We start from the raw sequence: 25,385 nt of genomic DNA, 5'->3' as shown, positions 1-25,385 counted from the left end.
AATGAGGCAGGAAGGTACATCTTCCTAGCTCACTGATTCAGATTGCATCTGGCTCAGGAGATACGTGGCCTCACGATTTGATTGCGTATTCCTGATGACTGGTGTGTGGGAGTGGGGAGGGGAGAGAACAGGTGCTTCCATCCTCTTCTGCAGCAGTTGGTTTCAATCTTCATACGCTGTTGTGCAGGCGCATGCCTTAATAGAGAGGTTAACCACTGGTAATTTGGTCGCTTTGGTTTACTCCGGTGTAACTTTCTAGAGCCGTTCTGGCCTGCCTGCTCCCTTGTATGAAACCAGAGAGCTTCGGTGTCTGGGGCTGCCAGACTACTGCGTCAAAGCTAAACTCATTTATGTGTTTGTGCTTGAGGGTTTTTTAGGAGTCTGCACGAACGTTTTTGCAGATGGGAAACCCGAGCTGGAGAAATTGAAACACCTTGGCTGTAATCATCCTGTACCGGGCTTGAGCTCTGCTTGTAGGCCACGCTATTGCCAAAATCCCTACCCCAAAACTGACTTAAATGGAAACAAGAGTCAAAAGAGTGGGCGGCTGTTGCGTTTATGTCCCGTAGGTGCCCGCGAGCACTGCAGTTGTCTTTGTTCACCATGCCAGAGCGCATTGTGTGAAAACTACAGCACGTAACCTGCAACGTTTTGGAAGAACTCTGGGTAGTTTGGGGCCAGTATTGCCTACGAGCATCATCTTTCTGTAGAAGCTGACAGAGGTGGCAGTCTCTGTACTCTTCTGGTTTAGACGTGACCCACAGGCTCTTGTCAGGCTATCCATGCTATCAAAAGGAGACAAAGGAGAGAAAAGCTCACCACGTCCAATGGTGAAATAGTACCATTTGTACCAACTCAGTGTGTAGATGGAAAGTTAACTATGCGGGGAACTAGTCTTTCTTGATAAGAGCTTGCAGCTCTTGAAAACCAGTATAGCCCTGGCAGATTGGGTTGGTCTGTTGCCTTTCAGGTGGAGAGAATTAAGCTAGATTCAAAAACTAATGTAAGTTCAGACATGAAAAGGTGTTTTCCTTGGCTTGCCTAGCAGAAATCAAGTGAAATGCCAAAGCAGACGTTTGAAGTCTGAGAAGATGCTGTGGGCTCAGAGCTGGTTTTCAAATGTGCGGTACTCCTACTGTGCTCGTTCGCATAATTGTTACTCATAAACAGCAATTCTAGCTATCTGGATTGTTGTTTTAGGATAAAAACTGCTTTCAGGTTGGTTTGTTCACTTTTAACTCCCCCCTTCCAGAAGGTTGTGCTGTGAAGACTGACATGTTAATATACCAAGCACATTAAATAACAGCTGTTTGCATTTTTTCCTGTTGCCTAGAGAAGACTGTAGTATTGTAGGAAACAGTTTATTGCCATAAAACAGCTTCATTTGTGACCCACCAGAGTAGCAGCCTGACACCTGAAGCTTTTTACTTCGTTCTTACTGTTCAGTATACTTTGTGATGTTTGGTGCCTGGAAAAACGGTATACCAGTGTTCATTATTAAAAACAGTTTGTAAGGATTTATGAGATCCTGGTGCCAACACTAGAAAAAAATAATTTTGTATCTAAAATTAGCAGTCACTTTACATTGAAAGGGTTTTTCTCCCATCCTGAGGAAAAGTGGCCACAGCTGTATGAAATATGTCATCTCACTAGCTCTTCATCACAGGAGAAAGTTCTGGTTTTAGTAATGGCTTTAATGATCCTCATTTTAATTCCTCAGAAGTGAAATGTGCATCATCTGGGAAAGCTTCCTTCCCCTGCTTGCTTTTTTTATAAATGTTGTAACCCGCTTTGTTGTTTTGCAAGGTGCTGTGAAATCTAGGAAGCTGGAATTATTTCTTTACCATTTTTAGAGCTTCTTATTTACAGTGCGAGTTTTAGGATTGGGAAGACCTTGCTAGCAGACTGGATTTGCTACCTAGGAAAAAAACAATGAAAGCGTGTTGTTCCTGGAACAGCAAAAGCGGTGAAACTCGGCTTGGTTGGAGTATAGATGTAAGCCCAGGGTTTACTGTGGGCTCCTGCTGAAACTCCGCAGGCATTTGTAGCTCTTTGCCATGCGGACTCTTGGTCTCTAGTGAAGAATGAGCCCGTGATGCTGTTTTACCCTTCGTTGGGGTACTTGCAAGCAGAAGATGGGGCCCTGCTTGAAAAATCTAGGGTTTTGTGATGGTTATTTTTCCTGTCGCACCTGATTGAAATGGAGTGGGATTCCCGTATCGCCTGTCAGGTTTTAGTGATGCTTATAAGTAGTAGCTGTGGGACATCCTGAAGTCTTGTTACGTCCGCGCTGAGAGTACTTAGCAGAATCCTGAACAGCAGCAGAGACATCCCGAGCCTTCAGAGAGGTGGCTTTGAAGATGACAGCAGTTTGAAGAATATGGGGCATATTCTGATTTGTACTGTGAATGCTAAAAACTGCATTGAAGTCATATCTATGTTTATGGGCTGAACTGTTCAGCTTTCCAAGTAAAATTTTCCTTTATTCTCTTGGCAATTAAATGAGATGATCGACCAATTCCATTCTGAATGAAAAGAGGGGGAGACGATGTTCAAACAGTTTTGTTTTGTTTTTCTTCTTAAGGCATTTAAGTTATCTTTTAGCCTTCTTGACAAGCAATGCCAAAGTAAATTCTGATGCCTCTTAGCCATCTCTCATTTTTGGAGACCAGCCATAGACAAATGGTTGCACTTCTATCTCCTAGTACATATATAATTAAATCTGGCCCTGCAATGGAAGAGAGAGAGACTGAGAAAGCTCCTGAGCAGGAGCGGGGGCTGATTAATACGGATTATTAGAGATTGCTGATTGAAAGGCTGCAGCTGTGATTGCCATAGTGGGGAGAAGGGAGCACGGTCGCAGAGCTTGTAATGGTGTCTGCCAGGTCGTGTCTTCAGTTTACTCTAACAAAGATGTTTTCTGTGCGCTATCCTGCCTCCCAAAATCAACTGCTACACCCCGTCATCCGTTTCTGCTTCTCTAAGGGGACATTACTTCTGCCATCCCTGACCGATATGAGTCTTGACTCTTACCATAGCAGTTTATACCGTGAAGATGAGCCGGCAGGTTTTCCAGTGAACTCCTCCCCAAAGCTGTGTGTTTGACTGAGAAGCTGACCTGACAGGTATAATTTAGTTTTGTTCTCTGTTTCTTATTAACAGGCGACTGCGATGTCAGTGGATTGCCTGGGACAGCATGCAGTACTCTCAGGGTGAGTATGACAGTCCCCATTAGAAATGTATGGCAGTCATTTCCACAAGCCAAATCAGCAACCTTCAGGCTGACCTCAATTGAAGGTCTGATGTATTGTTTCAGAAAGGTGCAGCTGAATTCTGTTCCAGGCTTGATGAAGAGCATTCTGGGTCACATTTCCACTGGGATACAGAGTGGAAAGCCAGCAACGACAGCAATGCCATCATGGCTTTCCTGATACATGCTTTCCCAAATCTGCTTGTGGGAGGTGGAGCATCATGAAGTACTGTTTGGATTCTACTTGAAATACAGATTAAATCATTTCCTTAAGACCAGATTTGTCCCAAATATTCCCATGGTGTACTTGGGCAGAGGAGCCAGGCTCTCTAACCCGCTCCTCTGCTGGTTCAGTGTGGAATGATGCTCAATGAGAGCAGTAGGTGCCCTAGACTTCAAACAGCTCAGCAGTTGCCTGCCCAGCTGCCAGTACTAACTGGCCCAGCTATTCCCGTCCCACTGTCAGTGACACAATTACCACACCAATTAGGGTGCTCACTTCAAATTCAGGATTGCATGTGTGCAGCTGACCTTTGGTCAGTCTTTGAGGAAATGGGTCCTTTGATAGAACTCAAAGGCCCGCTCGCTTCTATGTAAACCCTTAGTTTGGCAGCTCTGTGCAGGAATAACCACCTCAGCAGCTGGTTTGGGTCTAACTTGATGCCTCTTCCTTCTTACACTTGCCCAGTTTCACGGCTTGCTTATTTGGGCTGACAGCAAGCTGGGGACCGCCTGTCTGCAATTCCACATCAGGCCTGTGACCCTCTGCTTTTCAAGCTTCTGCGTGCTCCACAGCCCTTCAGGATTTGCCTTCTTTCTTTAAAAGCTGTGTGAGGGCCTCAGTGGGCTCAGCATCTTTGCTCTTCAGACTAGGGAGCCCTGAGGACTTTGGTCTGGAAAGGCAGCAAAGATGTTCTTTATGTTCCTTCTCTTGGGAAAATTCACAGTGCTCAGAGCAGCTGTGGGCTTGCTAAGCAGCTGACATGTGTGATGCTGGTGTGGTTAATTATACATGGTTCAATATGTTTTGGTGCTGGTCTTCCATTAGAGTTCAGCTGGCTCTCAGTTATTTCTGGGCGGTTTATCTTGCTTGTAGGATGAATCACACTGTGGAGGGAATGATACCTTGCCTAGCTTTGCAGGGAGTTGGCCACATCCAGCAGGATGTTTGAGCTCAGGTTTAACATCATGCAAATATATCTCTGCAGCGTATAGGGTTAGCTCAGGTAAGTAATATAACCAGAGCAGTGCAGTGCTGTGTCCACCCACGTTAATGAGCTGCCGCAGCTGAGCTGGCTCTGTGCAGGTGTACTTGTACTGTCTGCGGAACCAAGCCCCCAAACAGCGTGCTGTGGAAGGGTGCAGCCACCTAGAATCATCTTGTGTTTGTCAAGGCTCATTAGCTCTTGCTCAGAGCAACCTCTCCAGACTGAAGCTGGCTCCCATGAAGCTATTGCGTTGTGTTGCGTTCCCAGCCCTGGGCCACCTTGGCTCTGCTGCTGCTGCAGGATTAGGCCAGCAAAGTGCATTTGGATGTGTTTGCACCATTTCGCAGCGCTTTTCTTTAGTATCCTAGTTATCTGTGTTTTTCTGTGGTCTGATCATTACATTTGCAAATTCTGCCTAATTTCAGTGTGTCTTTTCATGTATTATTTTAAACGTAGCCCTCTTTGAAGTATGTGGTCAAATGTAGTGTTCTCAGGAATAGTATTTTCATCTGTCTTGTCAAATGCTTCTCTTCTTTGGCCCTCTAGGCACAAGGCTGTGAGCTCCATGTGAGCTTGGGGCGTTGGGATCAGTCCTGTGTGATACAGCCTCTTTGTGTGTCTTGCAGACGCCGTTTCCTCTACATAGTCAACCTGGATGCGCCAAATGAGGGTCATCGAAAGATCTCCCGACAGAGCAAGTGGGACATCGGGGCAGTGCAGTGGAACCCCCACGACAGCTACGCGTACTACTTTGCAGCTTCGGTAAGTGCATCTATTTAAAAGCTGTAACTCAGCATCTTCCCTGGTCTTTCATGGCTGGACTTCTGCAGACTTGGAAGGCCATGTGGAGCTGGCACGGGCATGCCCCTGCAAGTCACATTGCAAGACCAAGGCCTAACTCCGATTTACTGCCTGTGGGGTATTTGGCTTGATGGTTCTCAGTTATTGGTCAGTCAGTGTTGAATCTAGTTTTGCTTGCTTGTCTTTTATAAAACACCTTGCCAAATAAATCAGGCATCCAGACGGTCCTTTTCTGGAAGGAAGGGGGGGATGTGCTCTCTTTGTAACTTCCATTCTGTTACGAGATTTGTGCACTTATTGAATTTCTTGCTCTGTGCTGTTTTGTTTTCACCTCCTTGCCTTCCTGGTGGGATGTGGTGCACCAGGCAACCTGTAAATAGCACAAGTCAATACTGGCTCACCGCTGTAACAATCTGGGTTTGCAGATGGGCAGGCACCGGGTCCGTGAGGAGCTCTTACTCAGCGTGTGGAGAAGTAAATAGGCTGGTCTGAAGGAAGCGGTAGTGGCCATCTGAGATTTGAGTGCGGTTTTTAGCTCCGACTTTTACTCAGTCTATCATGCTCTGTAGCTTCTTCACCCAAAGCCCTGAGCTTCTGCTAGTTGCCCTCTTAGCCATCCACCACAACACTGCAGCAACCGGCACTAGCCAGGCACAGACTGTTCTCATGGCGGGGTGTTGCATCTGCTTTTATAGCCTGAGAGTCCTAGAATAGCTGGGGGTGGAGAGGTTTAATCTATTTTTTTTTGCTTTGGGAAAACACTTAGCTGAAGGTGGTTTCCTGGGATTTTTGTTCCTTTTGCTCTCTGGACTGGCTGCGATTGAAATTAAAGGCAGTCTTAAAAGTGGAGCAGTGTTGTCGGTTAGGAGCTTTTGCTTGTTTGCTCTCTGACATTCCCCAGCGTGTCTCCTCCCAGCTCTGGTACATGACTGACATCTTAAAGGTGCCTTCAAGCAGCATCTGCTTCTGAGTGCAGAGTTAGTAAAACTTGCAAAAAGGTGTCCTTCAGTGCCACTTCTGGATACAATCTGTGAAAATCAAAACCAAGTAAGGAAACGTGCTGTGCAGGCCACGAGCAGAGCAGGAAAGCTTCTTTTCAAACGCACTGTGAAGGCAATATCCAGCGATCGGTTAATGCTGATCTGAGCAGGACCCAGCCGCAAAGGGGACCTGTGCACATCTCGCCCATCTGAGCACTCCTGTCTCTTGCTGCACTGAGCAGACACAGAGACCCGTCTTGTTCCAGACTGAAACTAGGTGTAGCTGCCATCAAACCTTGCCGTTCCTGTTTATAAATGAAGATGCTAAGATGCTCTGCTGATTTAGACGTAGTTGCTGACACACATCAGGTGAGGAATCCCCAAGATGAGATCAGGCAGCTTTTCCCATTTGGCTCAGAAACAGCTCCTTTCCAGCCATCTCCCGGTTGGCTGGCATTTTGGTGCTGATGCAGTACAGCCCTTTCCTAGGACTAGAATTTAGGCTGTCTTCCTCAGAAGTGGAAAGCAGATTTACAGCATGTGCTCAGGTCCGTGTGTCCCAGGTCAGGTCTGGAGGCAGCATGGATGTGTTTGAGGGCCACACCTAAGGGGGCAAAGATGCGTTGGGAAGGCTAAATCAGCTTGGATTCAGCACTGTGAAGACGTGATTTGCTACTTCTGGACTCAGGCTGGCTGTCGGTCCCCATGAGTCCAGAGTTGAGGTCGTCACATGTTCGGGTATGCCATGCAAGTGTTGTAGGCAGCCCCAAGAGTCCTGTCCCTCTGCATCCCCGTGGATGGAAAGGGAGCGTAAAAGGCTGCCATCCTGTTTACCAAGAGCTTCACCTGGTTTGCAGTGCTGTTAATTGTAAGTGGTGCAGGCAGAGGGGAAGCCTGTCCTTGTGTTTGGATAAGGGCTTCTTATTTTTTTAGCTTCTTTCCAGAAGGGCTGAAACGTGTCCTCTTGCTGTGCATGGCTGTGTCTGCCCTCTGGCTCAAGCACATTTCGGAGGACTCCTAAGCTGTTGTTTCAGAAATGTTACTGTTTTCCACCCTAGATCCTTGTTACTACTTTTGTGTGGTCACAAATGCTTGAACAAGAGGGTGATGAAATTGTTGGAAGCGTATACTGATACTTATCACAAGAAGCACGTTTTTTTTTAGAAAATTGTGCTGGGAGGAGCTGCCCTTCTTCCACACCTGGTGCTACAGGAAACGCTTTCCATGTGAAATGCCCCACTAAAAGTCTGCGAAACTTCTGGTGATCCTTACCTCGTAGCATCAGCTCTGGAGTCCTGGACAAATCCCGTTGGGTAATTTTGCTCTACCCCCTTAAATCCTTCTGTCAATGAGAAACATGCAAGGAGTTTTCCTTGCCTCAGGGTCTTGTGCAGCCCTGCTGTGAGCTATTAGAGAAATGCCATGTATTATTACTGAGCTGGGAGGAGACCTTCCATTTCAGGGAAGACTGGAGTGCTTTAGCCATCTGCAAGTTCAAATTCATATTGAGCAGTTTTGGGGCGAAAAAAACCCAAAACCCTGTCACAAAAGAAATGTAAAATAAGTCTTTTCTCTATTATCTTTTCCCTCATCTACTTCTGAGTTTGAAAGCAAAGGGCTAATGAAGATCAAATTTTGAAGTCATGTTATTTCTGGTTTTGCAAAATCAACACAAATTTTGAGTCATGGCCCAAAACCCACCAGGCTTGGTGCTATATATGCACCCAAAAAGGCAATTCCTGCCCCAGAAAGATTAGAGGTGGCTGAAGTGAATCTTGATTGAGGCAGAATATGAACTTAAAGCACAGTAACTAGGTTCAAGTAACTTCGTGTGTGGCTGCATTTGGGGGAGGATTTATTCCTGGAATGAACGAAGAAGCCCTAAATAATGTTGTCATTGATTCATCTGCTTTGCTCCTGTGGTTTACAGTTAGTGATAAGCACTTAAGGCTTTTTTTCCTGGGCTGGCAAGGATGGAAGTACCCTTGAGGAGGTGACCTTGAAGCCACTAGACTGTACTGTTCGTGTTTGGCAATAGCCCTCATTATCCCAGAAGGGAACTGAGGGAGAGTCAAGGAGGACAAGTGGTGATCCATCATCCCCCTCACTGAAAACTCCAGTTGTGAATCTGAACGGACTGGCAGGGTATTCCTGCAGAGAGAATTTGGCTGCCTGTTGCCTGCAGTTACAGCACGTTGTTAGGAAATAAGAGCTCCGAGAACATCATTTCGTGGAAACATTTTGCAATGGGACTTCCCCCACCACCACCCCCGTCTCATTCTTGTGTATCTCCATTTTTAAGTGGGTGTAATTAAAGTGTGGGATTTTCAGAGTCCTTGCAGCCTGTAGGTTCATCTTTGCTCTTCTGCTTTGGGCAAGGACTTTGCTAATCACAGTGTGACTCATTGGTAACCGAGGTTGTTCAAACAGAAGGAAACCTGGTCCTGACACATGGATTCCTGTCCTACCTTGTTTGCCTGACACTGTCTCCTTTCTTCTGTCTTATTTCAGAGCAATCAGCGAGTCGACCTGTATAAGTGGAAGGAAGGTAGTGGTGAAGTTTGCACATCGCTGCAAGGACACACACGTGTGATCAGGTGAGGAGCAAGCGATGCTGCAGACAGCTGGGAGGAAAACGATGCGTTGTTTCATAGAAGGTGGAGCCTGTTTTTACATATTTTTCTGGAGTATACTGCCTGCCCCTTTGCCCTGCTTTCCCATTTGGAGACGATGTCAGATGTGAAGCTGCTCACCCTCTCCTGGCTCCCCCCAGTACATCAGCTTAGCTCGAGTGTCATTGCCTTAGGCCGCTGTCCTTGTAATGAGCAGCAACCATCATCTGGGAAACAGACAGCAGCATGTTTAGTAAATTGAATCCCAGCCGTGTTTCTGTGTGATAGCAGCTTGATTAAAGCAGGTAAATCGCAAAGATCAAGTTTACAGCAAGTTACAGTGGTGCAGGGGAGATTTCTCCCTCTGGTTCTAGGGATGCACTTCAGCGTTGGGCTGGAAATGCAGGCGAAGCACTGTTTTTACTCCGGCTTCTGACTGTGGAAAGTAATCACAGCCCTTGAAACGGCAGTTGTTTGGGCTTACTGGGGGCTGTTTGTGTCCCGGGTGTGCTTGGTGAGCCCAACAGGAAGGCATCCCAGAGCGAGGGCTTGATGCCAAGAGCGTGTGGTAACTGGGAGCTCCTGAGACGGTGTCCCTCTTCCTGTGGAGGAAAGAGCACACACACGATAGCTGTAATGTTCAGGGCTAGGAGGATTCTTCACTGGAACTTACTTAGAAGCATTTCATTGCTTCTCGGAATTTACTAAGAGAAATGATGAAGAACTTGCTTTTCACTTAAAACGTTTCAGTAGGTGTCATGGAGTGGCCGTGAATTTGTTGGAGAAATGTTCTGGGGGCTTGTGAGACGTTGATGCAAACTGTGTGCACTTTTCTTTGCTGATATACTATGATTTTGTATTTGCAGCGACTTGGACTGGGCGGTGTTTGAGCCAGACCTGCTGGTCACCAGTTCTGTTGACACCTACATCTACATCTGGGACATCAAGTAAGAATCAGTATGTTTCTGCACTACGGGGAAATCGTTGGACTCCTTTCCCCAATTAGCAGCTTGCAGGGCAAAGCACGCGCTGATGGGTGCTGCTCTTCAGCTGTGCTTGCAGGGGCTTCATCTGCTCCCCAGAATCTCAAAGATGAGTTCTGTTCCCCTACTTTTAAGCCAGTTCAGAGTAAATGAAGGGCGGTAGAGTGGTACGGTTAAGCCACAGTCATGCTCCTGACTGGAAAAAATAACAACTGGCTTCACTCCCTGACCACTTCACATCTTTCCTCAGGACCTTTTCCTGGAACCAAAGGGTGTTCCTCAACTTGTTGGGGTTCTTCTAGCTGAATGAATGAGAACCTTTTTGTGATCCTGCAGCCGTTTTCCACTAAATTCAGCGATTGTTGCTGACTCTTCTTCAGTGATGGGAAAATTGGCAGTGGTGTTCAGGAACCTTTTCCTGTTCATGCCTTCCCTTGATTCCTGGTGGCTCTTATGAATAATTTCAGGGTAACAGATCTTTCCGAACCCACTGGTATTAACCCTCCACATTTTATACCTGAGAAGCAAGGAGCTGGTGCTGGGACTCCTGGGTTCTCTTGCTGGCTGTACAGCGACTCTTTATGACCCCTGGCAAGTCGCTTTGTTCCTCTCTGCCTCTCTTGCTCAGTTATAATAGGAGGATAATTATATAACCCCACTGCACCAAGCTTCCCTGAGGCTTGTTTAGCTCCTATGAAGCACTTAGATCCTTCGTTAAATGGTGCTTGAGAATGGCAATATATTATTAATGTGTAATTAAAAGACATAGAGAGACAATAACTGCTGGTTGTGTTTTCCTGTGATACTATCTTAGTGCCGAGCAAAAAATAGAGTTCTCTGAAGGTTGTTATCAGGAGCCCTGCTTTAACTCTGTTGTGCCCTTCCATCTTCTTGTGTCTGTGTGTGTCGCTTGTGCAGAAATCCTTGCTTAGGCACTCTCTGAGTAGCCTCTGCATCCCACTTGTAAGGTCTCTGAGCTTGCTGGGGCAGTGAGGTTCTGGGGCTGCTGGCCTCCAGCAAATGAACATCCTGCGGAAGTGTCTGTCTCTGATGGCACCCGAGGGAGGTAGCCCTGCTGTAAGGGCAGCTGGAAATACCCCGCTTAATTTTTCATACAAAATACCTTTTTGATTAGGCAGAAATTCTTAGAGGTTTACGTGCAGTCCATTCCAGAAAATGTTTTGCTTTTCAGCAAACACAAAAAGCTGAAGACAATATTCCTTACTTTCGCTGGCATTTTTCGTGAAAGGGCAGGTGAATTCCTGAGGAGTAAGGTCAAGGAGCAAATTATTGGCTTGATCCATGTCCTGGCAGTGAGGAGTTGTCATGGTGCCGCACTGGCTTCTGCCACCACAGAATTTGGTCTAGAGAGTCTGCACACAGCTGGGCTTATTTTCTACTAATTTTGTTGTTACATGCTAGACATGAAGTCTTTGCTCTGAAGTCACTGCTCCATCTGCCTTGAATCAGGGTCTGCAAAGGCTTGACAAACACATCAGTGGCTTTTGTCAAGTTTTTCCACAGCTCTTTGTTCCTTTTAATTCTCCTGGGAAAGGCTGTTTTGTTGCTTCCTGCAAGCAACACTCTGAGCCCAGTTCCCTTGCCTGCCCGGTTGCAACATGCCACACTTTGCACGTGTTTCTCCTCCCTCTAGTAGCCACCAGCTCCACTCTTTAGCGGTCCTAAACTTGCTGCTTTATGTGGTGGCAAAACAGGAGGGATGGCTGTTGTCCTCCAGCTGGTCACCTTTGTCCTTATTCCATTTAACGTAGTGTATTTTGGTAAGCAGAAAGGCACATTAGCTCCCAAGAGGCAGGAATAAAACTTGTCCTGGAATAGCAGGGAGCTGAGTGGGGAGGCTGGACCTGCTGGGCTATGCCGTGGGTACTCACATTAGCCATGTTTTGTTTCAGAGACACTAGGAAACCTACAGTCTCCCTCTCTGCGGTCGGTAAGTATGGCGTGTGTGCGATATAGGCTTGTTTAATGCCTAAGTTTAGTGTTGTGTGCCCCTGCTGTTACTCCTCTCTCCCTTCACTCTCAGAGGCTGAACGTGGCAGAGTATGGAAGTGCCCCCACGGGTGATTGTCCCATGTAGTAGCAGCCTGAGGGGCTCCAGGTCACAGCTGCTTTTAGAGGAGCAGAAGGGATGTGGAGCCCTGGGAGGTTCCCAGACGTGGAGGGCAGTGGTGGTGCTTGGACTGTCTGTCCTAAAATTGGTGGACAGTCACGTGGCGTTTGTGCCTTCTAGACATGAGTAGCTTCTTTGCTAAACCACCCTCTTGTGCTCCTTGTCCTGTGTTGTCGGTCTGCAATTTCGTCATGTCCTTTTATGTTTGATTGAATCAGCTGAGAAACTGAATTGCACCCCAGGCAGTGGCATTGAATGCTGCCTACTGCCAGCCTGCCCTCTTGCTTACTGAGGGGCTGGGGACATTCGCGGCTGTATCTGCTTCGCTGGGGCACCTCCAATGTGCGGGCAGCTGCAGCGGTGACACAAAGGTGCTCTTTTTGGGCTGTGCTGGCTCTGGAAAGGCACTTGTCATGGCTGTTGGCAGTGCGACTGTCCAGGCGCCTGTAATACCGCCCACTGGCAGGTGCTGTGTGTCAGTCCTCAGCGGCTGCGTGTTGGAACTGGGCAAAGTACAGATGACGAGCTGAACCTCCTTTTCCTTAGTTACTGTCCCCAGTATTACAGAAATCCTTGTAACACATATCTTTCATGCCCTGCTGCTTTGATCTCCTTAGGCTACACATCTGCAGTGGCTTCCCCTTCCCTCCCAGCCAGCAAACCTCTTTGTCACAGCGATGCAAAAACCTTACTGAATTAGAAGCAGCATTCCGTTCTGGTGCCTGGACTGAGGTTTCATGGGTCAGCTGAGCCAGAAGCTAGCTCCCCAGAAAGGTTCCATCCTCCTTTGCCCCATTCTGTTTAGGGCTATGTACCCATCAACAAGTGGATCGAATCAATCAACTGGCAGCCCATTTGCAGCTTTTTTTTTTTTTTTTTTTCCCCTTGGACTAGCTTTTTGCCAGGTTGTCAGGGTGAATCTGCTCACCATGCAGCAGGAGGAGGGTCGTGAACGTGGGGAATAGCAGCAGTCTAAGATACCTTTAGCTCTCTCATGGACCTCACCTTTCTGATAGCTTAAAATGTTTTGAAGATACTGGCAGAATAAGGGTAAACAGAACATGTATTTATCTTACAACATCTGAATAATCAACTGAAGCTGTATTTTGCTTCTTACTAGAAATAACCAGCCAACTTGTGATTTTAGGCCTTTGACTGAGTCCTTTGTGATATCGTATCATATCTGGACCATCATCCAGTTTCTTTACAATGCCCTTGGTGTCTTTGACTTTTGTCGTGTATTTTGGCAGTTGGGCCTTCTGATCCACCCAGTGAGTCGATCTCCAACTGGCCAGACGCAAGGTCCACCCACACTACAGCCGCCTTCTACGCCTATATTTTAATAATAGATCAATAACACTGGCTCCCTGTCTAGCATCGGATAGTATAGAGGGTGTTGGGGGCACAAATGAATCAATCCTTGAGCACCTGGAAGCAGCTTGGATGAAAACGGAAGGGATTTGGGAGGGGAGTGATGAACCTGCAGTTCTTGTCTGCAGGAAGTTGCTCCATCTGAGCTAATGGACCTGAGTATTTTAATGAGGAACAGCCTATGGCTAGAAATTGTGATGGAGATCTCTGAGCATGTAACCAAAACACTCTTACTTTGAGGTCTTCAGGACACCAACGTGAAGCTGAGGAATCGGGAGTTAGTAATTTTCACGACACCCTTCATGCTGGCTTCTGGGATATCTTTCCTCTGAACTGCCTTTCCTGTGCTAAGAGCAGCAGCTCTAAGCCCAGGTCAAGGATCTGTTGTGCCATTTACTTTTTAATTGCTTGTTTTGACCTGCTCTGTTTGTGCTACAGCTGGAGCTTCCCAGGTGAAATGGAACAAGAAGAATGCCAACTGTTTAGCAACAAGCCATGATGGGGATGTTCGAATATGGGACAAAAGGGTGAGTTGAGGGTCCCTTGAGCAGCCTGTGCATATTCCCACCTGCCCGATACGGACATCCCTCTGTCCACAGATAAATACTGAGAAAAACGTACTACTTTATCCCAAATCTCTCTTGCAGGTTGATTTAATTAGAATTGTGAGCTCACAAGCCTGAAAAGAGCATGTAGATGGCCACCTTCCCCAGAAATTGTGCCCATTAACATTTTGATCTCATAGTACTTAACTGCTTTACTGAGTATAAAGTATGGTTCAGGGCTACACGTGGCTGGAATTTGCCACACCTTCACAGGACCTTTCCTTCAACTACTTTTGCTGAGCTATTTGCCTTTCCCCAGCAGGAGGGTGTTCTACCTCTTGCCCTTGTTAAAGTGTTTCTTTTTATGACAAAGAGCTGGACCAAATTTTAGGAGTCCTGAGCTGAGAAGGAAAATGTCTCTCCTTGCAGAAACCCAGCACTGCAGTAGAGTACTTGGCAGCTCATCTCTCTAAAATCCACGGTCTGGATTGGCATCCTGACAACGAGTATACGCTGGCCACTTCCAGCCAGGACAACTCTGTCAGGGTAAGTGTTGCTTCTGGGACTCCTGCTTGGGAGATGTCAGCGTGGTGGAGCGGATCCCCTTCTGCTGCTGCTGGAGTTTTGTGGAGTGCTTGCCATTGGCAAGATCTCGATCCTTGGGTTTCGGTTTCTGGCAGCCTGTGTGTGTTGAGCCAGGGGTGCGCTTACAAAACAGGTGGAGAAATCATTGCAGGATAGGTGCAGATATGTTTGCCACATATCCGTGGTGGTTTGGGCAGTACTGAAACGGAAAACAACCGCCTCTGCCTGTTGCTTGCCAGGAGGGAGCTGGTCGCGCATGCCAGAAGAGCCTTCTCCCCAAAATGCAGTGTTGCCACGCTCAAGCTGCTCACAGCAACTTTGGGGGAGGCATACTCCAGCCCCTGGGGTTCCCAAACTCATGTTGAATGGGGTTATCAATAAGAGACTGCCTGCAAGCGTTGCTGTGCAAGGCCTTTTACATGGGGGGAAATAGTGTGCTTTGTGTGTCAGCCAAATGGAGTTCATTCACATTTAGCTAAGCTCTGAGGCAAATGCAATTGATGTGTAGTCTAGCAAAGGAAAAGGTTAGATTCTTCATTACAAAATTAGCAGTAACAGCAGGGGGGGCCTGCCTCCAGTCTGGACTGGCACATTGGCTGGGAGCCTGCAGGGTACCTTATAGCTCTGAAAGCCCAAGCAGGCTGCCTGGCTCCCTGCTCTAATTACTCAAGCTATGATCGCTGTGAATATGACCCCTAGTCACTTGTTATCTAAGGGATGCTGCCAGATGCTGATAGCTTGATATTTGTCCTTTGGGGCCATCTCTGCTGTTAATGAATGGGATTACTAATGATGCTGCGGGCATCCTGGCATGTTTTTTTGCTCTGTTGTATCTGCAAGCCACATGGAAAACTGCAGCCTGAAAGTATAGCCAGCTGACTCCTGCCTTTGCTTGTCTTTTTGGGTTTTTTTGGAAGTTCTGGGATTACCGTCAGCCTCGGAAATACCTCAATATCCTTCCCTGCCAGGTTCCCGTCTGGAAGGCAAGATACACGGTGAGTGAGAAACTCCCACCAACCCCACTTGTGCTGTGAGAGCAAATGCACAAAGAGATGTTAAATAAAGAACTGCTGAAGGGCTTCTCACCAGTTCTACTGCTGGACGTGATTAAGTTGATTTTTAAAATCCCTCTTGGTGCTTAAAAGGCCTAGAAAGGCAATGTCTGCAGTGGGGGCACTTGGGAAAAGGAATGACTAGCAGTGTGAGATCCCTGGTCTTTGGCATCATCCTCCTGGGGGGGAAAAAACCCAGGCTGCTGCTCTCGCTGGCCTGTTTTTCCACTCAGCTTCGGTATTGGTACTTGTTGCACAGAACAATGCAGCTGTCTTCTGCCCTCTCCGAGTTACTCCTCTACTCCCAAGGTTTCCAAGTGTGCCACAGTGGGCTCTTACACCATACCAAATCCAAGAACTGCTGCTTTTTATAGAGCAAGCACCCAGCCGCGTGAAGCTAAGGCTTCTTAACATCAGTCGTATCCCCTCTCTCCCCCAGACATCTGAACGTGGCCTGAAATCAGTGTGTGCCTTCAGTCTTTGATCCCCGTCCCCATGGTGCGGGGTGTAGGACTGGGTTTCAGTGTTCCTCTGAGCGTCGTGAGCCCTGAGCAGCTGCTGGAGGCTCAGTCCCCAGGCAGCAGTTCTTGCAGCTCCAGGCAAATTGGCAAGGGATCGCACGTGACAACTCAAGGGTGAAATCCCTCCAGCCTCACAGCTGAAAAGTGAGGCAGCACCAGAAAGAAATGATCGTTGAACATCTCCATGCACTACATCTTATCCCTTGTAAGACACCGTTTTCACGCAGCAATTGCCTTGGACCCTCCCAATTTTAGGCCTGATTCTGTTTTGCGCTGAGCTCCTTTAAAACCCTTCTTGGTGGGAAAAGGGAAAAATTAGAGTATGATAACAGCGGCGTGGGAGCATAATTCCCCAAGGCTAACTGGAAGGGTGTTTCTCTCTCAAGCCTTTCAGCAATGGGCTGGTGACAGTGATGGTCCCCCAGCTCCGGCGAGAGAACAGTCTCCTTCTCTGGAATGTCTTTGACTTGAACACACCTGTCCACACTTTCGTGGGACACGATGACGTGGTGCTGGAGTTTCAGTGGAGGAAGCAGAAAGAAGGTGAGTTCAGGGCTGGGTGTTCTCTCTCCAGCTAACTGGGGGCGTGGAGGCCTGGCTCCTGGTTGTGGTGCTTATGCTCACAACGTTTGACTCTTCTCTTTCCTTGGAGTAGCTCCTCCCCGCTTTCCTGCCCTGCCTCAAGTTGCAGCTGTTTTGTACTTGTTTTATGGCACTGCCGGGAGAAGCATTGCCCTTTGTTTCCATGCTAACAAAGCAAATCTACTGAATGCTGAGTGGGTCAGCGAATGCTGAGTGGGTCAGCGGTGACTCTAATTGCTTCCACTCTCCTGTCAGTCTATTTTTAAATGGATCTTTCAGAATAAATTGTACAAGCTATTAGATGGGTGCACCCTCCCCCTGCTCAGAGCTGCAGGCTGACCAGTTAACCCCTCAAATCACTGCCGAGATCAACAGCCTCCAGCGTATCCCAGACCCAGCAAACCCACCTTATCTGGTGCTGGCAAAGGCAGGGCAGGAAGAGCGTGGGATAGAGAGGCTGCTGTGAAGAGTTCAGTCCTGACTAAATTTTCCAGTGTAGGCAGCTAAATATAGGAGATTCCGTGTTAGAGGTTGGATAACCACACAGAGCCCAGCTTTGTTTCCAGCACCTCAGCTGCCAGTGACAGAACAAGCACATCTGGCTTTGGTGTCACTTGTGGTACTGCTTTGCAGTGCTGTGTCAAAGTCCTGGTCCAACCCTCTGCCACCAGCTGCTGGAGCAATTCAGTTAAGTCACCTCCTTCTTTATACCTTGCTTTTCCTCTTTCAGAAAGAGGAGAGTGATACAGAACCATGTTAGGAGCTGGAGGCGCAGTCTAAGACCGCTTGTGAATGAACATTCAAGCAGGCTGGAACCACAGTTGTGTTGCCTTAGCTGAGTTAATAAATATATATCTGAGGCTGGAAGTCACGTTCATCTCGAGCAACATAAATCAATCATACGAGCATTCCAAGTCCGCCTCAATGCGGAGACAACCAAGATAGCGCAAATCTCCTTCCACAGAGTCTGCTGTGCTGTATTTAGACTTTCCCTGTGCCTCAGTGGAGGGGTGTAGGAAGCAGCTGTGCAGCAGCAAATGCTTAAGCGTAGCAGCTGTTTGACAAGGGAAACTTAAACTGTATCACAAGGCCTAAACATGGGCATAAATAAGTCTGTGTACCTTCATCTGTTGGTAGATAGTATGTGACTAGATGTATTTCATTACAACCTGAACTTGTCTTAGCATCATCCAACTCTTTCAGAAGGAAAAAGGGGGAAGGTAAAACCAGCTTCTCTTAGCTTAGAAATGTTTTAAAACCTCTGCAGCTTGAAACAGATATGATGAACTAAAAGATATTTTGACTTTACAGTTATTGTAAAAATAAATGTTTCTCAGCTATGTTATTTCTTCCATTTAAATAAGTGTTGTAGTAGGTCTTGTTCATTCCGAGTTGGAAAACTTGCATCACATTCATTATACTTACTTTGGGCTTTTCACCTGTAAATTATACCCCATTGAGAGGTGTGGTAATGATGGTGCAGGGAGGCATAAAGGCTGAGGCAGCCAGGTGAATTCAAAGCGGAACAGGACTCACTCTGCCCTTCACTTTAGTGCCTTATCCGTTGGAGCTCCCTGCTGGCTTGCTAGAATCTGTTTTCACTGAACGCAGGGCTGAGATACCCTGTGTTTTCAGCAGGGTCAACAAGCTGTTTCTGTCCTTTTCAGGTTCCAAAGACTACCAGCTGGTTACGTGGTCCCGTGATCAGACTCTGAGGATGTGGCGGATTGACTCTCAGCTGCAGAGGGTACGTAAACACTTTTGCTCTTGAACTGTAGACGGTTTTCTTACAGGCTGGATTCACCTCCCTTTCCTTGCACTCCCGGTCACTCCTCTGAATATCCTAGAGCTGCAGACACAGCAGCCAGCTGCCACTTCACTTTTCCTCTTCAGCTCCAGCCCAGAAACGTCCCCAAGGAGACCCTTGATGAGGCCTCACTGTTTCTGTGCCTCAAGAGCTTCTGTGGAAGTGCAAGGCCACTTCGTATAACAGGGAGAGTAGAAGTCATTTGGGGAAGGTGGAGATCAGTTACTGCTTGCGTTGCCTCTGAAGATGCCACCTCCATGGCTGCAAGACTGTATGCCTCTTTGTTGGCATTGTAGGTATCAGGTAAATGTAGGGATTATGCCCTCAGTTCCTCTCCTTGTTTCCTTTGCCTCTTAGCCTGGTGCAGGCAGGGTTTGTTCTGCTGTCTGGCAGCAGGTAGAAATTGCTTTTGCAATTACTAGAATGGCTGTGGTGGGTCAGACCAGAGGTTCATGTGGCCACGATGGCCCATATTGCCCTATCTTCTCTTCAGCTGTGGTTGTCTTGGAAGAGGATAAGAACAAGGCAAGTATAAAGCAATATTTCTCTCAAATGCCCTCCCAGCCTCCTGCAGTTTGCAGCTTAGAGTTTCGTTGAGTCTGGTGTCCTTGTATTTGACAGAGCTTGGTGAGTTTCACTTCCATAGACTTGTTCTGTCTTCTCTTGCACCTGTATAAATTTTTGTCATTTTAAACATCCTGTGAACAAAGAGTTTCATGGCTTTTCTGCATGTTGCATAGAAAACCAGCTCCTTTCATTTGTTTATTTCGCAACCTGCTAGTTTCATTACATTGAAGATGAAATGAGCAGACATCTTGTCTGCGCTACTCATGTTTCTGTAGACCTCCATCAGATCCCTCCTCAGCTGCCTCCTTTTTCAAAAGGTCTTAATTTGCTTCATCCCTTGTACGAGAACTTTGATTGTCCTGCCTTTTGTGACCCTTTTTCAGTTCTACTGTATACTTTTTGGGGTGGGGATCTGAACTTCGTTCTTTCCAAAGAGTTCCCAGTACGCATTTGGGTGTCAGGAGGATGGGGCCAGGCTCTTCTCAGTGGTGCCCAGCGACAGGACAAGGGGGAACGGGCACAACCTTGACCATAGGAAGTTCCACGTAAACATGAGGAGGAACTTCTTTCCTGTGAGGGTGGCAGAGCCCTGGCGCAGGCTGTCCAGAGAGGTGGTGGAGTCTCCGTCTCTGGAGACATTCCAAACCCGCCTGGACCCGTTCCTGTGCCACCTGCTGTGGGTGACCCTGCTCTGGCAGGGGGTTGGATGGGATGATCTCCAGAGGTCCCTTCCAACCCCTGCCAGTCTGTGATTCTGTGATTTTGTTTTTCAAATTGCTGGGCGTAATTCCATGAAAACATCAGCTTAGTCTGGCCTCTACATCTTGTTCCCCGAGTCAGTTTGAACTTGCTGTTTTTCCCCTGTATGCATTGCTTTATATTTATCTGAACCGAAGTTCATCTTTCATTTTAATATAGTTACTCCGGTCAGGTCCTTCTGTGATTGTTTGCAGTCAGCCACTCTTGTTACCATCCTGAATGACTTGGTGGCATCAGCAAACCTGGTCATGTTGCTATTCACCTCCTATTCCAGGTTTTTAATGAATATGTTGAGAAGCATGTGTTCCCAGCACAGATCCTGCAGGAGTCCTGCAGGTCTGTAACAAACCTTCTCTGTGAAAAATGACCCTTTCCTCCTACCTGATATATTTGTGAATATTTTATTTCTTTCCTGTCTTTAAACCAATTGTTCATCCATGTCAGAGCCTTTACTCTTCCCCTGCTGGCTCCCGTTCTTTTGTCCTTGTTTTTGTCTGGATCAAACTACGCACTTGATGGCATGTTGCTGGTGACCAATGCTGTAATTTGCTACATCGCACCCTTATCCTTTCTCCTCCCTGTGTTTCTTCTCTTCATCTTCCCTGTTTTCTTGTGCTGAACTTAAAATACAAGTTTTCATGGTCTCTTCTTGATACAGGACCCAGATAGGCCCCTGGTATGTACCTGGGTCTCTAGATCCTACTGGAGTGTAAATATCAAAAGCAGAAAGTGTGCTACTATTAGATCTATTCTAAAAAACTAAACCAGTTTTGACAAATTAATTCAAGGAATTAAAGTCATATCAGCTTTAGTTTTGATTAAAGTAAAACCTCTGGTATTTAGGCTGGCCCTGTCAATTAAGTGGCTTTGTAAGTGAGCAGGAGATTTGGCCAGGCTCTCTGAGGTGACAGAGCTGAGGATGCTGGAAAGTGTAAGATCATCTGTCTTTGTCTCAGAAATAATGCTGAGGTCTTAGTTATGACTCTTGCGTGGACAGACCTACCTTGCAAATCCAGCTCCCTGGAGAAATGAGTTGTTTAGTGGTGGCTCTTTCCACAGTTCTGTCTGTGTTGTGCAGCATGTGGGTGTGCTTCTTCTTTTCAGCTCTGCGCTAACGATATCCTGGATGGAGTTGAGGACCTCATCGATGGGATTTCTCATCTGCCAGAGCCAGACAAGACTCTTCACCCGCAGGACTCTGAGCCCCAGCATAACTCTGGGCATGGGGATGAGGAAGGTGAGACAAGTGGTGGCACTTGAAGCACCAGCTATCTTTGTCTTGGGAAGAAGATGCATCTTGGCATATGAAAATAGCATCGTAGGCAAAGCACAAACTGGTGCTGTTTCAAAGGTTAATAGATTCCCCATCTGGGAGGAGGGAAAACACAGGGGTTTCTCAGGGTGGTCCTCCCAAGCTTTTTCTCTTCTCACACAATGATGTCATTCTAGCTGTAAAATGGAGCTCTTCCTTGTGACTAATACCATTTAATTACGCTCTCTTTACATCATAGTTGTGGCTTGCTGCCAAAAATATGGCAATCAGAAAGTCAGTTCTGGCTCTTAAGAAGGTAGTTCCGTTTAAGCGGAGAGGTGAGCCCACAGAAGAGGGGGGCGTATGGGTAAGGCACTGACACAAGCTGCTGACATTGCACCCGGTACCTGAATGCTTCTGTTGGGGTCACTGTGTGTGCTGATCTAACGTGGAGATGCTTGCTGGTGTCTTCTCCCATCTGCCAGAAGCAATATGGAGAGAACCTTTGAATTTATATTTTTTTTTTTTTGATGAGAGGTGGCTGAAGGCTGGCAGAGCAGAGGAGGAGGGGTGGTGTCTCTGATTTCTGAGTACTAGAGGGGTGGATGGGAGTGGGTCAGAGGCTTCAACAGAAAGCATGGATTTGGCTTTATGGGAGAGAAGGCATACAGGGGAGGAATGCGAAGGAGGGTTTGTGTGGTTAAGGCTCTGGCCAGGTTAAACATTCAGGGTATTAGTGTTTGAAGAGTGTAAGTAGCAGAATAGAAGAGGTTGCAGCAGAGACCCGTGGTGATGATGTGCACATGAAAAAGCTGTCTAAAGAGATTTCTGTGTCTAATCCTGAGGGAAGAGAAATGGGTGCTCCCATGCCTTTGTGTCAGCTTAAGTTTAAATTCGCAGCTCCTTTCTGTATTGTAGCAGGGTGCTACAAGGTGCTACAAGCCCATGTGAGAGGCTTACTGGGAAGCAACTTGATTCTCCCTTTGACTTGCCAACAAACTGGAGGGAAGGGGAGGAAGCGGTTTAATATCTGTCCTCTGGAGAAAGGAGCCAGCTGTGAGGTCCCTTAGGGAAGGCCTCTCTTCCTAACTGTAAGTTTCCTGCCCACCAAATCCCAGTGAAGTTCTTTTCTCCTCCCTGTCCTGGGTGGCAGCAGAACAAGTTTCTGAAAATTGTCAGCACCTCTGTCTACGTGAGGGTCTTATAATATGATAGAGAAAGTCCTGGTTACCTGTGCTCACCATGAGCAGTACTGTGTGGGGAAGCACAGCCTCTCTGGCCCCAGCTGGGAGTGTTAAGGGTTCTCATTCTGGGTGCCTGACCTCTCTTTTTCCACAGGAGAGAGTTAACTCTTTCGCTGTCCCTGATGAGGTCATGTTAAAATGTCCTGTGTGGTTTCTGTGTGGGTCTGGCTTTGGTTCAGATTGCTACGGTTTCCCTTGTGGCCAAAGGGAACGAAAATGGCTTTTCTGTAGCAGGGTAGATTTTGCTGCAAATAGTGTGACTGCAGGATCAATGCACAAGCACGTCCCTAGGTAGGAATTTCAGTTCGTTCTCGCCTAAAAGCTATTGTGGACGGTTGATGTTTCACCCTGGAGGTGGCTGCGTTTCAGCTGCAGACAAACTCTCCATGTTATATGAGTAAAGCACTTTGGGGGATCTTTGAAGAGAACAGCGCTCTGCAGATAAATCGGAAAGCCCACCAGCTGTGTCTTGAGTGTACAGCTCTGCTCACCGGCTGCTGCCTAGAAAGGATCTTTAGGAATATAAACAAATATGTGGGCTTTTGGGGATTAGAAACTAATTGGGAGGGAACGGGAGGAGAAGACAAAGGGAGGGTACTGCCCATATTGGGAACGTCCGAGATGGCGTTTCAGTAAGCTATGTGGTGTCTTGAGCTAGAAATAATTATCTTCCCCGAGAGCCACTGATCTTCCTTTAATCCCTTTTTCAGCTCCCTTTTGTGAAGTATATCTAGGCACTACAATAAAATCACAAACAGGAATGAGTAGCTAAGCATCCCACCTATCCAAATTCAGCCACCCACTGGGCAGCAGTAAGACCAGATATATTTGTCCCAGCAGTGAAGTCAGTAACTTTTACACAAACGCCGGTAAAAGGACAGCTTTTTTGCATTTCTTGTCAATTTATTTTTTTGCTAGGAATAGTCTGTGCAAGCGTGAGAATGACAGCTGAATAATAGGGACTTCCCTTGTGTCTTTGGAACTATCATCAAAAAAACGCATTTGGTCGTCTTAGGAAGTTGGTGCCACCGCAAAACCCCCTTCAGAAGGAGTTGCCCTGGCCCTAGGGGGAGTACACAGCAAGATACGAGGCAAAAGCCAGGCACGACCACAGGCAGAGGCCAATTCTTCTGAAACTCAGCCAAGTTTGCTATCTTAACCATAACTCCTTGTGTCCTGCAGCGCTTGCCTGGTTGTTTAAATGTATTCTGGCCTTCAGGGGTTATTGTCCTCCTGAAAACTGTTGGAACTGGGCAGCTAGACCCAGCATCTCGATGAGTCTTTAAAGACCATTACAGCACTCTAGTGCTTTGCAACATGAAATGCAAACAGCTACAAATGAATTAAGCCTCTACTAGGGACAGAAATACCCTCTTCTCTCTCCCAAAGCCTTATTATGCTTTGGAAGCATTCCCTGAAAGCCAAGAGCGGTGGGGGGTGAGTCCCAAAGACGAGAGCTCCTCCTGGAGACTGCTTTGGCAGCAGTTCTTTCCCTGTGAACGGAGAGGCTCCAGTTCAGCTGTTTGTGACTCTGGCAGCCCTGTGCAGGGAGGAGAAGGGGTCTCAAATGGGTAGAGACAGACCATTTAGGGCTGTCCAGGCATCTTCTGTAACCTTCACGGGAAACCTGTGTGCAGACAGGTTTGGTTTTTTGAAGAGCAAGGCTCAGAAGCCTGCCTCTGAACAACAGCCGAGACCCTCCAGCTCTTTGCCAGGTAAAACTCATATCTCCATGTGTCAGGAGAGCAGAGGAAAGCCTGCTGCTTTGGCTGCCTCCTGGCATCGCGTGCCAAAAGTCTGTCTATTATAGCTGGTCTCAACCTGTTCTCCATCTTTCCTGTCAGCCTTAAAAGAAGATTTCCTGAATGACCCCTTGGTGGGAAAGAAAACGGACCAACTGGGACTGCCTCAAACACTGCAGCAGGAGTTTTCACTGATCAACGTGCAGATCCGAAATGTCAATGTGGAGGTAGAGTGTTTCCTTTTGCTGGTTTTTTAGGAGGGGATGTGGGCAGCCTGGCTCATCGGAGCTTTTTGAGGGGAACCTTTCTTGCTGCAGTGACTGCTGTCTGTAAACAAGGTTTATTTTGAGCTGTAGAGATCCCCTTGGGCAGGGGTAGTAGGAAAGAGGATAATCCCAGACACTGGGAGCGAGGGAAGTGTTTCAGCACAGTAAGTACACTGGCACTGGTCCCGAGAAGGCTGGACGGTGTTTTCCTCTCTGCCTAGACTGCAGAGTGGCTGATCTCATTTCAACTGTTTCTGAACCTGATCTGCCAAGCCCTCCCTGTCCTGCACTCTCTCCCTCAGTTTTGGCATCTCCCTGGCATGCCAATGCCTCCTCTCCGCGTGGAAGCTGGCTGGAGGCACAGCACTGTACTGGGATGGGAGGCTTGAAGCATCTGCCTGTCTCCTGTGGTTTCATAGCTCATGGCATGATCCTGATGCAGTTTTCCGAGACAGTAGTACATGATCTTAGATGGTGCCTGTTACTGCTGCACTGGGCCTGGAGTTCTCCAGGGCCAAGTGAAGCGGGCTGGGGTGCAGTGGCTTTTGGGATCCTGGCACTACCTGGACGATCCAGACGCTGGGATGCTGGACTGTCAGTCTGCTGGTGCCAGCCAAGTCTGTCCCCATCTGCCTGGGTTTTTTTTGCTGTCACTGTGCCCTTGAGAACAGCATGACTTCGTCTTACCAGGCGTGCAGAAGAATCAGCCCCTCAGCATGACTTTAAGCTGCTATAAGTTTACAGGTCCTTGGAGATCTAACTACAGAGCGATTGCTTTTCCTCACACAGATGGATGCGGTGAGTCGTAGCTGTACAGTGTCAGTGCACTGCGGCAACCACAGAGTCAGGATGCTGGTGATGTTCCCTGTCCAGTATCCCAATAACGCTGCACCATCCTTCCAGTTCATCAACCCGACCTCGATCACTGCCTCCATGAAGGCAAAGCTGCTGAAGGTGCGTGGGGAGTGTACACTGTCTTTATAAATATACAAGCTGGGCACTTGATGGTTAGATTACTTGTGCAATAAAACATCTGACCTTGCTGAAGACACAGAACCATAGAATGGTTTGGGTTGGAAGGGACCTTAAAGCCCACCCAGTGCCACCCCCTGCCCTGGGCAGGGACA

General features: G+C 47.4%; 1 protein-coding gene across 2 annotated transcripts in view; it reads left to right on the top strand.

Moving 5' to 3' along the window:
• The window catches only part of WDR59 (WD repeat domain 59), a 50,766-nt gene that overhangs the window by 869 nt on the left and 24,512 nt on the right, over positions 1 to 25,385 (top strand). For both annotated transcript variants that reach the window (XM_054198138.1, XM_054198137.1), the window contains exons 2-14: positions 3,163 to 3,212; positions 5,085 to 5,220; positions 8,751 to 8,836; positions 9,718 to 9,798; positions 11,748 to 11,785; positions 13,775 to 13,863; positions 14,311 to 14,427; positions 15,384 to 15,461; positions 16,426 to 16,582; positions 18,289 to 18,368; positions 20,859 to 20,991; positions 24,095 to 24,219; positions 25,048 to 25,212. In XM_054198138.1, the coding sequence (XP_054054113.1) occupies positions 3,163 to 3,212; positions 5,085 to 5,220; positions 8,751 to 8,836; positions 9,718 to 9,798; positions 11,748 to 11,785; positions 13,775 to 13,863; positions 14,311 to 14,427; positions 15,384 to 15,461; positions 16,426 to 16,582; positions 18,289 to 18,368; positions 20,859 to 20,991; positions 24,095 to 24,219; positions 25,048 to 25,212 (1,335 nt within the window). The remainder of the gene's footprint in view (positions 1 to 3,162; positions 3,213 to 5,084; positions 5,221 to 8,750; positions 8,837 to 9,717; positions 9,799 to 11,747; positions 11,786 to 13,774; positions 13,864 to 14,310; positions 14,428 to 15,383; positions 15,462 to 16,425; positions 16,583 to 18,288; positions 18,369 to 20,858; positions 20,992 to 24,094; positions 24,220 to 25,047; positions 25,213 to 25,385) is intronic.

The sequence above is a fragment of the Rissa tridactyla genome, chromosome 4 (genome assembly GCF_028500815.1).
Source record: "Rissa tridactyla isolate bRisTri1 chromosome 4, bRisTri1.patW.cur.20221130, whole genome shotgun sequence".
Classification (NCBI taxonomy): domain Eukaryota; kingdom Metazoa; phylum Chordata; class Aves; order Charadriiformes; family Laridae; genus Rissa; species Rissa tridactyla.
The sequence above is the reverse complement of the archived record's forward strand: the minus strand, read 5'-3'. Positions and strand labels throughout refer to the sequence as shown.